General features: G+C 57.7%; 1 protein-coding gene across 1 annotated transcript; it reads left to right on the plus strand.

Annotated features, from left to right (window-relative positions):
• Positions 1-6,370: 6,370 nt before the first annotated feature.
• LOC122154732 (calphotin-like) lies at positions 6,371-14,101 on the plus strand. The gene is made up of 4 exons (XM_042806023.1): positions 6,371-7,951; positions 8,166-8,747; positions 8,872-8,943; positions 14,093-14,101. The coding sequence occupies exons 1-4, from the start codon at positions 7,763-7,765 to the stop codon at positions 14,099-14,101; spliced, it is 852 nt and encodes a 283-aa protein (XP_042661957.1). The 5' UTR covers positions 6,371-7,762.
• The last annotated feature ends 272 nt before the right edge of the window (positions 14,102-14,373 follow it).

Below are 14,373 nucleotides of genomic sequence, written 5' to 3' on the forward strand. Positions count from 1 at the left end.
GTAAGAGGACTTTTGCTCACAGAAACGGAGTTTTCGGTTGCCTATCTTTGGGGCTTGGGATTTTTCACTCGAAGGGAAGTCAGAGCATCTCTCTTTTGCTGCTTTTGCAATGATTGTGCATGTTCAACTTCCCTGTGCAATACTGGAAGCTGACCTATCTTTCATATTCCAAAATTTCCCAACTGCAAATAAGGCATAATAAATATTAGGTCACACCTTGAATTAAACCCACACAAAACAGATTCAAAGTATTCGAATACAAACTGGGAAACTGATCGTTGGGTGAATGCAACTACCAACAACCGGACTCACTCATTCTGTGCAGCAAGAAGCGGGCGTTGCAGGGTGCGCGGTAGGAAGCGCCGGCTCCTCTCGGGGACCATCGTCGCTTTGGCACGCAACCGCCTGCTTGCACGTTGGCGTTTGCAATAAAGAGGCCTGACAGTTAGCCACACGGGTCAAAAGTCCAAACGACAAACGTTGTCCGCTTAATAGGATTCACAGTTTTCAGGGGCTTCTGGCCCTAAGACAACACTTCGGTTCAGCAGAGCCGAAAAGCCTGGCTTCCTGCACCTGGGGAGCTCCAGCGCCGGCTTCACTGGCACCTTGCACTGTGGAGGAGCACTGCTCCTCCCAGGAGCTTGCTTTCCTCCTGGAGCAGTGCTCCTCCAGATCCCTCGCTGGCTTTCTGGAGGAGCATTAGCAGGTGCCTGCCCTGCACCCAGCTGCCTCCTTTCGCAGGGCTTACAAGAAGATAAGGCTTTTCTACTCTGACGGCTTTGCTCGCGCGTTGCTTCCGCGGGAAGCTTGGCCGAAACGCGTCTTCCTAGCGGAACCGCGTTTGTGGACAGAGCCACGGGTAGGAAGGGCCAGGTCAAAACGGGCTCGGCGAGGAAAATCTCTCTCCCAGTTTGGCTTGGGCTGAGGTGCTGCAGGCAAGCGAGGCTGGTGCCCGCTCTCCAGCGCGGCTGGCAGGGGCAGCATCCCGGCCGTGGTGCGGCTTGGGAGAACCGCAGCCGGGCCCTCCCGTGCCCGGCGTCACGGAGAAACGGCCCCGACTCCTGCCCCACTCCTGGGGTTTGCTGACAAACTCTCCGTTGTGCTGGGACGGCGTGTGCCCCAGCTCCTGGCAAGCGTGGCTGCTGCGCGGGGGCATCACACCTCCTCACGTCCCCGGCCAGGCTGGATAAGGACAGAGCCCGAGGGAAGGGCAGACGGCAACGTCTGGGGCTTTGCTACTCCCCGAATGTCAGCAAAATTCCCTGCCAGAGAAACATTCATGCACGCTCAGTGATGCTGAACTGCAATCGATCCTGAGGCCCTGAAACGCAGACAACCGTTGCCTGGGAATTAAATAGCCAAGGACTATTAACTTGGCACTTCTGCTTCTAATCAAGGATGTAACTTTTATATTACGGCTTCCAAATCACTGCAACCCCACAGATGGGTCTCAGGACACTCATCTCGTTAACGCTGCTTGCTGATGCAGTCATTAGACGCTAGCAGACAGCACGGGGCAGGGGGGGGTCATTCAGACACGCGCAGAAGACTTCCAGGAGCTGGCATCAAAGACCGGGCAGGCTGATGCAGTTCTCCTGATTAACAGAGGCTTTCACTGCCGTTTCACGCCGGAGGAAAACCAACATTTCCACCACCCAAAAAGAAGTGGATTGCTGGTGCTATTTGTGGCTGGGACGTGCAGCGCGCCGTGGCCGAAGCCGGCCTATAGATAACCTACCTAAGGAGCCACTCCCGCACTGCTTACCAAAAGAGGCAGGGAGTGCTTTCTGACACGCTACACTCTTATGCTATTTTCAAGCTTTGCCACCAGCTGTCGGCTGCCTGCTTATTAAGCAAGAGTAGGAAATGCAGCAAGTTCAGGGCAGGGGGAGAAGAATTCGTCTGGGTCCTTGCTCCATTCCCAAGATGTGTTTTTTTCCTAATTTTTAACTTAAGAACCTTTATAAATCTGTTTTGTCGGTTTTCTCCAGATGCACGTGTTACTTTGCTGTCAGAATGTACAAGATACGAAGAAGGAGGAGGTTGCTTGGGTTCTCCTGAGACAGATCTTTTCCTAGGCTGTACAAAACACAGTGATTTCTTGTACAGAAGAACATTAGGTTTGCTTCTGAATAAGGGCAAGTACAGCCACGACTTCTGACCAGTAAGAAAAACTTCAGGTATCTCACAGCCATTGTGTGCCACAGAGAAACAGCAACTTCTTACTCAGTTTGTTCTGGCAATTGTTTTCATTGGATTTTCAATTTGCTGCGTGAAGGTACCAACCATCCAAACCACGATGCCCTACAGCCATCACACAGCTTCAGCAGGGGCAGCTTGGAGCGGCGCGTGGCAGATGACCTACTCCTGGCACTTTTTATTAGCAAAACCACCTCAGAGCTGGGGAGTCTGAAGTAGCAGACAGTCAGTGGAAGATAGCAAGCAGACAACCTAAAACTAATTTTTGCGATTACTTTGCATCACGTTGCATTACTAATATAGGTTTTGCATTAATAATTATTACGGCATTACTAATATAATACTAAAGTACTTTGCATTAGCTGAGCGGTACCTAATGCTTGCCGGTGCTTGCTGATCGCAGTGAATACAGCAGGTAGCAAGAGCACAGAGCACTTGTTACCAAGCTGTTCCCATCAGCGCATTCGTGGCACACGGATCCCACGTGAGAAGAGCCAGAATTAAGCAGCCCTGGGCAGGAGGACAGCAGGAATGACCAGTAGAAGCCAGGCAGAGCTCACGAAAAGATACATGATCCGGACCACGCATCTTTATCCTCCCACATATTCTTGCTCATTTCGGCACAGCACTAAATTTTATTTATTTTTTTTTTTTCATGGCAGAAAACCCAGCAGTTTCATTATGAGGCGGGTTGTAAACATGTGAATAACAACAGTGCTTCTACATTAAGTACGTGCATTGAAAAATAAAAAAGCCCAGTACTGCTCTGTGCATTAAAATGTGCAAAAGACGAGTGAAGCAAATCATGCAGACGCAGAACTTTGCTTGTAAATTAAGCCAGACTAATTGAGCCCTGCCTGTCCTTTCTTCCTCTGAATCCTAAGCAACCTGCCAAGCAAGTGTTCTTCCCTAGCAGCAGTCAAGGTAAAAGGTATTTTTAGCCTAGAAAACCAGCACTGGAACTTTACAAACAGGAGGTCAGGTACACCAAACACTGCTTTTATCGCCTCTGTGGGGCTTATTTCTATGAGCTCCTCTCTACCCTCCCCTTGCCCGCGGCTCCGAGGCCCTGGTGCTGTGGAAGGGGGGTGCCGGGAGGAGCTGGGGTGCACGGGAGCCACCTCGGCCGCCGGGACCAAACAGCCCCCTTGGGCCCGACCCCGGAGGAGAGGGGGCTTGGCTGCCTTCCTAATCTGAAAAGATAGAAACGTGAAGCTGCCTTAGCGAAACAGCCAACCGCCAACGTGCAGCGGCGCTGGGGAGACTGGGACGTGCCAAAGGGAAACCCGTTGGGCCAGCCGGTAACTGTCGGGGCAGAAAACTGCTCCTCCCTGCTAACTCAAACTGCCTCCCGCTTCCAGGGGCAGGCTCCCGCCTCGGCTGCCGCTGACACGGCCGCTTTCTGCCTGCTGCCGCCTCCCACGCGCTGCCACCGGCAGCTGGATCAGGGCCCCGAGCTGGCTGGGAAAAAAAAAAAAGCAAAGATGCTAGGTTTTTGTTTGTTTTGTTTTTTTTTTTCTTCCCCCTCCCCGCTTCGTTAATTTTTTTTTTTTTTTTTTTGGGGTTCGCGCCACAGCCCTGTGGCTGGTGGAAAGGGGAATACGTTAAACCACGATTGCAGCTGAGTGCGGGGCGGCCCGTGGTTGCATGTCCCGGTGCTTTCAGCAGCAGTTCCAGTGTCGGGAGTTGTGTTTCCTCCACACCTTCTCCTCCACCTTCAACGGGGCAGCTCAGGCCTCCTGCACCGGGCTCGCTGCTGACGCTGACCCACAGCCACGGTCTGTGGTGCTGGGGGGGGGGGGGTTAGCTGCCCGTGGGGTTACACCACCCCGAGAGGGATTTGGGGACACCCACGGCACATCGAAGGCGCCCGGGAGCCCGGATACCTGCGATCACCCACCCCTGTCCCTGGTCGCAGGGGCTGGGCTGGATGCCGGGTGCTTTAGCTCTGCGCCGCTCCTGCAATCATCCCCTAGAAAACAAAACCAAAGCCTCCTGCAACCCACGGCGTTTCAGAGAAAAGCCGTCGGCGTGGATTTCCGTGCCAGCGAGCAAAACCTGGGGCTGCGTCCCGCCTGGAAGCGTGGGCAGCTGGGGCCGGGCTTGGGCCTCTGTGGTCAAGCATCCCGGTGTTATGTGTTTGCCCAAAGTCCGAGTCCAGAGCCACGCTGTGCAAACGGGACGTGTCTTTGCGGCAAGCTGACTTGCCGCCCCGTATCCAGAATGGACGGACAGTCAAAATCTGGACTGACACCCTCCGTAGGGTGCTGAAAACCCCTGGGGTACAACGGCTAGCCTGCCCCTTGCTGCTGAGGCTGGCCGGGAGAGCTGCGGCCGCCCCCGGTCCCGCGGGGGACGAAGCCGCGTTCGGCAGCGTTCCCTCCAAACCCCGCCAGCACCAAGCCCGACTCCGCGCCGAAAACCAGCCCGTCCTGTTTGCGCACTGGGCTCCGAGGCTGGGCCGGGCTGCTGAGCCGGCGGCTTCGTGCGAGACCGCTCTGAGTCACCGTCTCCGCTCGGGCGCTGGGGCTGGCGGAGAGGAAGCCCTCGCCCTCAGCATCCTCGGCCGGCCCGCTCGCCTTGCTCCCCGGCCAGCGGCTCGGCCTCTCCTTCCCCTCCGCCGGCTGCAGGCTGGCTACCGCCGCTCCGCGGAGCCCCGATTTCAGCCGTCGCACAAATAAAAAGGGCTTTTTTTTTTTTTGTACGACGGAGCGCAACGCAGGGCAGGGACCGAGCGTAGGTTTATTTCGGGGCACGGCCAAAGCAGGGCTAAGTTAAGGAAGACGGCGGCTTCCCGCCCGGCAGCTGCAGGAGAGCAAGGAGCAGGAATGAAATCCGCAAGCCGGCAGCTCGGGCAAGCTCCCCGCCGTGCCAGCAGCTCCCCAGGCTGGTGTCACGGCAGCGTGGGACTGGGCTGGTCTGTCCCGACACACGGGATGGTCCTTCCCGGGGCCCCAAGGGAACCCTCGAGCCTCCAGGCATTCCTGCAACCAAGGAGGACTTCTGGGCTGACGCGGAAACACAGCAATCCAGAAAATTTCTACTGTGACGGGGTGTTATTAAAAAGAAAGCGCGTTTTGTTGCATCCTTGGCTAGAACGATATTGCAGCTGGCTCCCTCCCGGTCTCTCCGAGAGCGCTGCAAAACCCCAGCCCCCAAGAAATCACCAACTTAAGGGGTTAGAAAAGATTCGCTGCCCTAAACCCAGCTCTCCCTCCCTCCGCCAGCAATTTCTAACCGAGACCAGTATAAACCAACCCAGGACCTCTGTCCCGCCGCCCCGTGTGCCCGTTTGCTGGGGGTGCAGAGGCTCCACCGCCCGCAGCTTTCCCGTCCCAGCGACCTGTCCTAAACACGACCCAGCCCTTCTCCTTGGTTTTTCTTACTTGTGCCTGCAGATGCATTTAAAATAAACCCGACCCGGGCTCGGTGCCCGAGCCAAGCCCTCCCTGCCAGCAGCCCAGCCCGGGAGCACCCTGCGTGGCTGTTTGCAAATGGGGCAGGGCCCCCAGCTCCCCTCGCCCTGCCTGGTTCTCCCTGCCTGCTTTTCCTTGCCTGCTTCAATTCCGGGAGGAGCGGAGCCTTGCAGGACCCCCGGAGAAGGAGGACAGGTCCATGGGGGGGGTCCGTGGCACACGGGGTGACTTTATCGCTGGCTCCCCGGCGCACCACCGTCAGCTGAAGCTCTTATTTACTCTGCTGTTTGATTCAAGCTCTGCTCACGCTGCCACGAGGCCAAGAAAAAAAGCTTTGGCAAGAGGCCCCGTGCACTCTGCACCCCCAAATCCTCCTCTCGTGGGTGCCCTTGCCCGGTGCTGGCCCCCACCCCACAGCAATGAGCACCCAGGGACCGGCTGCTGCTCCTCCGTGGTCCACGCTGCCCCCGTCCCCTGGGCATGGCCTGAAGCAGGCAGGGGGTCTGCAGGGTGCTGACCCCCCCCCTTCCCCCCCGACGTGTCCCCCCGGAGCAGCCTGTTGCACCCAGGGTCTTGCACCCCAGGGTGGCTTTGCAGCGAGGCGGGGGGGTGGTGCAGCCTCCGGGCTCCTGGCAGGGGACAGAGGCCGTGGGCCCAGCCGTGGGGCTGGGGCTCCCAGCTGTGGGGGCTGGGACAGAGTGGGGGATGAGCCTCCGTGGGACCCCCCACGCACACCGGCCTGTCTCATCCCCACAGACCGCTCCTGGCGAGACGCCATTGCTTCGCTTTTTGCATTTCTGGGCATTTCACTGATTTTTTTTTTTTTTTTTTTTTTTTTTTCCATGGGCAGAGCTGGGTTTTGGGGTCACCCTGCCCTCCCACCCAGAGGAGGGTAAAGGGGAGAGTAATTTAATGCTTTCAGAGACCCACAGTCCTTATGCAAAGCAAGCACCAGCAATGCCTGAGGGGGTTAATTAGCACCAATTTTAGCTCTTCCTTGAGAGGCAGAAATACCCCTGTAAGGAAACACAACTCCCCTGTATCGGGCAGGGAGAAGCGGAGCCATCCCTCATCCGCAACGCCAGGTTTGCTGCACGGGCATTGCTGCATCCCCCTCTGCCCAAAAAATCCACGGCAATGCCGGCGTGGTGTAAGCGCGTGGAAGGCATCGCCTCCTCCACCAGCTCCATGTCAGGCTGGGGCAATTAGCCGGAGCCATTAATGCTGATGCTGTCAGTCGCTAATGAGGTAGGTGTTCCCAGAAGGCGAGCAGGACGGGTGCGGGGAGTCTCTGGGTGCTGGCAGCGAGCCGCGGAGGACGTCGGCACCGGTCAACGTGCAGGTCCTGGGCGCTCTCGGACCACGCTTGGCCCTACCTGCTGCGGCTGCAGGCTCACCCGGGTGGGGAAATACAGGGAAAGCAAGATCAAACGCACCAAAAGCAGGTCACAGAACTGCCTCTGCTGCAGCCGGGCAAAACAACTACTCATTAGGGTGATTACAGGCAGAGGAACTACCCCAGCTCCCTGCTAACGAGCACCTGACCCGAGCAGGTCTCTGCAGCCCAAACAAGCCCCCGGGGCTGTTGTTCCATGTTCAGCTCTGTGGCAGCTTTGGAGGTTTCCCCAGTGCTCAGGCTTGGCCCAGTTCCTCACCCCACGAAGGGTCTTATGAGCCCACCAGTGTCGGGGCCCCCAGTCCCCTCTGTGCCTCCTCAGGCTTCGGTTCTCCATCGCACACGATCGTTAGAGGCATCGGCCTCGGAAACACCTAAGGAGGATGCGCGCTTGCTCAGGATGCGATCCGAGAGGTCCTGAGCACCCTCAGCTCCTGCCAGGGCAGTGCAACCCTTCCTGGGCACCCATCCTGCCTGGCTCCTGTGGCAGGAGTCCCCTCGGCCACCAGCAACGTGTGGGCATGTCCCACCACCTTGGGCAAAAGATGTAGCAAGACCCCCGGCACCTCCCCACGGCGCTGGGCTTAACCCGGCGCGCTCGGTTGTCCGCATCGCATCGCTCACTGCCTCTCCCAGCTTCACGCTCCGAGGAGGCCCTTCCTGAGGTGAAGGGGCTGTTCATGGAGGAGGTCCAGTCTGCAGTGGAGGTCCTGACGTGGCAGAGGTCCTACTTGTGACGGAGGTCCCGTTCATGGTGGAGGCCCTGTTTGCGATGGAGGTCCCGTTCGTGGTGGAGGTCCTACTTGTGGCAGAGGTTCTGTTCATGGTGGAGGTCCCATTCATGGTGGAGGTCCCACTTGTGGCAGAAGCTCTGCTCATGGTGGAGGTCCCGTTCGTGGTGGAGGTCCCGTTCACGATGGAGGTCCTACTTGTGGCAGAGGTTCTGTTCATGGTGGAGGTCCCATTCATGGTGGAGGTCCCATTCATGGTGGAGGTCCCACTTGTGGCAGAAGCTCTGCTCATGGTGGAGCTCTTGTTCATGGCAGAGGTCCCACTTGTGGCAGAAACTGCTCGTGGTGGAGGTCCCGTTCACGGCGGAGGTCCTGTTTGCAATGGAGGTCCCACTTGTGGCAGAGGTTCTGTTCATGGTGGAGGTCCCATTCATGGTGGAGGTCCCACCTGTGGCAGAAGCTCTGCTTGTGGTGGCGGTCCCGTTCGTGGTGGAGGTCCTGTTCATGATGGAGGTCCTACTTGTGGCAGAGGTTCTGTTCATGGTGGAGGTCCCACTTGTGGCAGAAGCTCTGCTTGTGGTGGCGGTCCCGTTCGTGGTGGAGGTCCCATTCACGAGGGAGGTCCTACTTGTGGTAGAGGTTCTGTTCATGGTGGAGGTCCCATCTGTGGCAGAAGCTCTGCTCGTGGTGGAGGTCCCGTTCGTGGCAGAGGTCCTGTTTGCAATGGAGGTGGAGGTCCCACTTGTGGCAGAGGTTCTGTTCATGGTGGAGGTCCCATTCATGGTGGAGGTCCCACCTGTGGCAGAAGCTCTACTCGTGGTGGAGGTCCCGTTCGTGGTGGAGGTCCCATTCACGATGGAGGTCCTACTTGTGGCAGAGGTTCTGTTCATGGTGGAGGTCCCACTTATGACAGAAGCTCTGCTCGTGGTGGAGGTCCCGTTCATGGCGGAGGCCCTGTTTGCAATGGAGGTCCTACTTGTGGCAGAGGTTCTGTTCATGGTGGAGGTCCCACTTGTGGCAGAAACTGCTCGTGGCAGAGGTCCCATTCACAGTGGAGGTCCTGTTTGCAATGGAGGTCCCACTTGTGGCAGAATCTCTGTTCATGGTGGAGGTCCCATTCATGGTGGAGGTCCCACCTGTGGCAGAAGCTCTGCTCGTGGTGGCGGTCCCGTTCGTGGTGGAGGTCCCACTTGTGGCAGAGGTTCTGTTCACAGCAGCATGGGGCAGGTCCCCAGCACAGAGGGGACACCCCACCATGACACAGCTTGTGGAACCACAGACATCACTAAGACTCTGGAGGACTGTAGAAAGAATCAGACCAAGACACTATTTCCCTGGTTGGAAAAAAACAAAACAAAACAAAACAACGGAATAAAAATAGTCCCAAAATAGTGGTAGTTTTGTGCAGCTTGCAGCAAGGGGCCAGACTCTGGTGATGAAGGGCCGTGGAGCCACCCTGCTTGCTCCAGCCACCAGCCCTCCCCACACAGCCGGGACTTGGCTGGACCGAGCGTGGCCGCATCCCCGCCGCACCCGCCTGGGAAAACAGAAGGGAGAAAAAGAAAAAAAAAAAAGGGGGGGGGATTTGTGTGCACCGTGGGCAAGTGCCGCCTCGCCAATCGCTCCGAGCGCCTGTGAGGAAAGCGCCGAAGAACAAAGTGTTGTTGCCGTGCTGCCTGCAACGCGGGCGGCTGCGTGGGGAGCAGCACCCCCCCAGCCCTGGCAACCCCCCCTCTGCCGCCTCCGTCAGCCCTGACCCCCCTAAGGCAGGGATCCCGCCCACCGGGGCTCCTCACAGTCGTGCAACCTCTTCCCGGAGGAAATTCGGTGGTCAGGGGGGCCCTTTGGGTCACAGCTCCCCTTTTTCCAGCAGTTTAGACCCAAGCCCCCTCCCCATCCCCTGAGCAGCCGCCCAGAGCATCCCCCTTCACCCCCCGGGGACGCCGTCCCGCGGCCGCTCCGCGCTGCCAGCCCCCCCCCCCAGCATCCTGGGAACCAGCTGGGAGACAGAAAGGGCCAGACCCAAAATGGGTAAACTGGGATGCACACCCCAAGCTGCCCCCCCCCCCCCCCCCCCCGGAGCCCCCGGGGTGCCTCAGCTGCAGAGACGCCGCATTTCCTCCATCCGGCTCTTCTCCAAGCCACGCACACCCAGCGACGTTGCTGCAGCCCCTGGAAAAGCCCAGGCTCAAAAAAGAAATCAAAAATTGTGAAAACTCAGTGTTTGCCCAGCTGCAAAGGAGGAGGGAGCCGCACAGTGCAAACAGTAACACCAACACTAAAAAGGGCTTTACCTGAATGTGTGCAGGAGGGGTGATCACGACACGAGGAACTGCAAATCAGTCTGAGAAAAACGTCTCCTGCCTGGAGACTGCTCCTGAGCAGAAATCGAAGCAAAAAAATCCTCAAGTTAATTAAAAAGTGCTATCAGCTCCCATAATACATGAAAATAAAACCAGCACGGCTTGCTGCTACCGCTCTGGACTGGCCTCTGTAAGCGTCGCTGGCTCTGCCAGTGGCTGCAGAACGGGGCTGATCTGCTAGCAGACTGCTTCAGGACGAGGGGATCCTCCAGCACCAGGGACCTGTGGCAGGAATACTGGATTTCTTTAAAAGCGTATTAAAAAAAAATAAAGGGTGTAAAAGTGTATTAAAAAAAAAAAAAAGTGTATATATAATATATATATATATATAAAAACAAACGTACACCATTCATTAGAAAAGTATGCATATTAAAAAAAAATAATGTATATTTTCTTTAAAAAAATTACCTTTTTTTGTTCAATGTTAAAGGGTTGGCCTGAAAGTTGCTGTTCCAGGCCCTCTGCCCCATCCCTGCCGCAGCCCCGGGCGTTCCTGGCTGCCCGCGCTTTTCCCCGGGACAGGCTCACGAGTTTGGGGCTATTTAATGTTTTTTGTTTTTTTTTTTTCTTACAACCCCAGCTCCTGGCTTGACGTGATGGTATGAAGATGGGCTCCGGGGGCGGGGGGGGGGGGTCCCCCACTGCTCCCAAAATACCACCGGCGGGCTGAGCCCTCACCACCAGCTCTCCCAGCAGCAGCGCAGGGTTTGCTGGTGGGAAAGAAACGACTCCTCGGTGTCCTTATAACGCAGCTGGCTGAGACTGGCAGGACTCAAAACTCCCTTAACGAGTGCTAATTAGCTGTCAGCTCTGCAGCCGCCCTGTTCGAAAGCGCTGCGCGGAGTTTTTCGGGGGTGGGACGGGCGAGCATCCTCCACGGCAGCAGCCGGGGGCTCTCGGTGCGCTCCCCAGCTCCGCGAAACGTTCCGCTTCCATCGCCGGGCAGGGTCCGTGGGGACAGACCCCCCGCCCCGTGTCCCCTGTGTGTGTGTGTGTGTGTCCCCCCCAGAACCTCTGCAGGAAGCGCGGGCAGCTCCTGGTCCCCTTTGCCGGCTGGGACGCGGGCGCCGCGGTGGTACCACGTATCCCCGGTGACACCAAAAAAGTGGGGATCCCCCCCCCCCCCCAACCCTGCTCCTGCCCCCCAGGACATTGCTGCTCCATGAAGCAGCTCCCTGCAGATCCCCCCTCGGGGAATTGGGGGATCCCAGCCTGCGGCCCCCTCCCCCCGGGGAGGGGGTTCAGCACAGGGCAGTGGGGTGCAGGCAGCACCCGCAGGGACCCGGGCTGGGGTCACCGGCCTCACCCCCCCCCCCCCCCCCCCCGCCCAAAATGCAGGTCAGCCCCAGGACAGAGACAACAGGCTGGATTTTTCTGTCGCGACATGTCGCACCGCCGGCTTTTTTGTTTGTTTTGGTTTTGTTTTGTTTTGTTTTTTTTTTTTACTGCAAAATTGCTTTTTTAAAAAATTATGCTTTTTAAATTTTTTTTTTTTTTTTTTTTTCCCCGACGGGGGCGGCCGCCAGGCGGGGCTGGAGAGGCGGCGGCCGCCCGCGCCCGCGCAGGGACCCGCACCCACTCGGGAACCCGCGTCTGCATCCACACCCACGCAGGGACCCGCACCCACCCAGGGACACATGTCTGCATCCGGACCCACTCCCTCAATCCCACCCACTCAGGAACCCACTCCCTCATCCTCACCCATGCATCGTCCCGCACCCACTCAGGGACCCGTGTCCGCATCCCCACCCACTCAGGGACCTGCTCCCTCATCCCCACCCACTCAGGGACCTGTATCTTCATCCCCACCCGCGCAGGGACCGGCAGGATCAGGCCGGGTTTCGGCAGCAGACCCGTCTCGCCGCTTTGCAAAGAAACAGCTATTTTTATTTTATTTTTTATTTTTATTTTTATTTTTATTTTTATTTTTATTTTTATTTTTATTTTTATTTTTATTTTTATTTTTATTTTTAATTATTCTTTTTTTTTTTTTTTTTTCCCCGGGGGCCTCTGCTGCCGCAGGGACTGGGATGCTGCCGCGATGCAAATCAGCTAATTGGCAGCCACAGGCACCATTAATTACCGGAGCAGTTTTTTGGCACCGCCGCTGGCAGAAGCGCTTTGCTGCCCTGCGAGGCGCCGGGCGCTGCCTGGGCGAAGGGGCTCCCTGCCAGCACAGGGCAAAACTGTCCTTCAAAACTTTGCCAGAGTCCTTGAAAAGAAGATTCCTGTGTTTCTAACCTTTGTGTACCTTTTTAAAATCTGCTTTTAAATAAACCCCGTGCTTCGGTTAGATATTTATTTAGATCTACCGCGACAGTCGTTTCTGCAGTGACCATCTGCGCTTCGAGACCCCTTTTTATTTCTAAACGCCGCCCGGCGCTTTACAGGAGACAAAATGAAACGAAATGAATGTAAACTCCTACCCTGTCCCCAAATGACCTCCCGGGGAAGGTGACTGCGGCTAACGGGGTGAACAAAACCAGTTCTCTGCTGCCCTGTAACTGGGAAAGAGGGGGGGGGTGGTGTTTGGCACCGGGGGCTTTCCTGCAGGTACGTGAAGCATCCCCACGGGGAGCAGGACTGGGGGGGCTCCCGCAGCGATTTGACACGACCCCCCCACCACCACCACCATTTCCCTGCGGGGAAAACGCGCGGGGCCGGAGCGTGTTGGCTCAGACAAATGCCACTCGTGTGCTATTTTAGGCTTCCCGGGCGGTTATTCAACGGGATAAAGTTTGGGTTTGCCTTTTAGTGCGGGTTTATCTGGGGAGCGGCGAGGGGGGGGTCCCAGCTCCCGGACTTTGCCCGGCGCTGCCCGGGCTCCGGCTCGGGGCCAGGCAGGAAAACTCACGCTGCACCGAGTGAGAAAAACTCCTTCCTCACCCAGCTCGTGTTCCCCACTTGCAAAATTCCTGCTGTCCCCAAATCCCTGGGTCCCTACAATGAAAATTCAACCCCCAGGGGAGCAAAAACACCCCCCAAGTTGAGGGGCACGGCCGGCAGCACCCCGCCGGGCCTCAGCGTTTTCTCCAGCGCCCCAGCCCCACGCAACCTTCCCCACAGCTCCAGCTAAAAGCTTTTTCTTTTTCCTCGCACCACCCAAAAGCTGCCCAAAGCACACGCAGCACCCGGCCCCCTCACCGGTCCCTGCGCACCCCTAAACATCATTTTCTTAGTGTGTGGGGGGGTGCAGCTGGGACGCGGCCGCCGATGGGGCGGGTGAAAACATCTGCTGCTGGGAAACGGGTCCTTTATTTCGTGCCAAACCCCAGCGTGCCGCAGCCCGTGGGACCCGAATCCCTCGCAGCGAGGCCTCGGCACCGCAGGGGGACAGCAGGGATGTGCTGAGCGCCCCCAAACCGGGCTGGGATAAATGCACCCCAGACCCCCCTGCACCCCCAGATCCCTGCCTTTGGGTCACACCACACACACCCCCCCCCCAGCTCAGGAGCCCGCAGCCAGGCCCTGCTGTGCAAAGCGACAGCATTATCTTGAACGGGGGGGTGGGGGGTGTGGGGTGTGTCCTGCACCCCAACTTTTTGTCCTCGCTCGCCGTTTCCACCTCGGCCGATGGAAGCCGGGGCTGTGAGGATGATCTGATTTCGCTGGCGCTGCATGAAACGCCCCGTTTGGCTTAAATATCAAATCCCCAGCACCCCTTTCTTCCTGAGCCCGCACCCGCTCTTCCGGGGCCGGGATTTGGGATTTGGGGGGACCGTCGGCCCCCAGCCACCTACATCTGCACAACCCGAGCGCCCTGCGCGCTCCCGGGCACCGGCCAGAGTCGCACCCCGAATGCCCGCAGGGATTGCTTCAGCTGAACCCCACTTTTATTTCCATCAGGATGGAGAAACTCCTCCGAAGAAAACAGGGGGAAAACAGTTTTTTGGACGCCCTGTGCCCACGTTGGGAGGTGTGCCTGCTTGCTCTTCCCTAAACTCCAATTGCTGTCTTTGCTTTTTTTGCCGATTTTGGTGCCTTTAGAGCCCCTAGCCCTGCCACAGCCAGGCTCAGCCCGGAGTGGGGTGCAGGATGTGTCCGTGGCTCCATCCCACGTCCCCCCCACACCTCTGCCCTTGCTTTGCTGCCGGTGCTCTCCGGGGACACGTTGCTCCGTGCCCGAGCAAGGAGCGTGCACCGATGGTGCACGGGGAAACGGGGTCCTGCAGACCTGGGGCAAGGCCGGGCTCCTGCTCCCGTTCTGCTCTGCAAGGAGGCAAAGCCGAGCACGCTGAGGTTTGCTGAGTGTCAGAGGCTGGGGGGGG

The sequence above is a fragment of the Tyto alba genome, unplaced genomic scaffold (assembly GCF_018691265.1).
Source record: "Tyto alba isolate M040663 unplaced genomic scaffold, T.alba_DEE_v4.0 Super-Scaffold_1000006, whole genome shotgun sequence".
In the NCBI taxonomy this organism is placed as follows: Eukaryota; Metazoa; Chordata; class Aves; order Strigiformes; family Tytonidae; genus Tyto; species Tyto alba.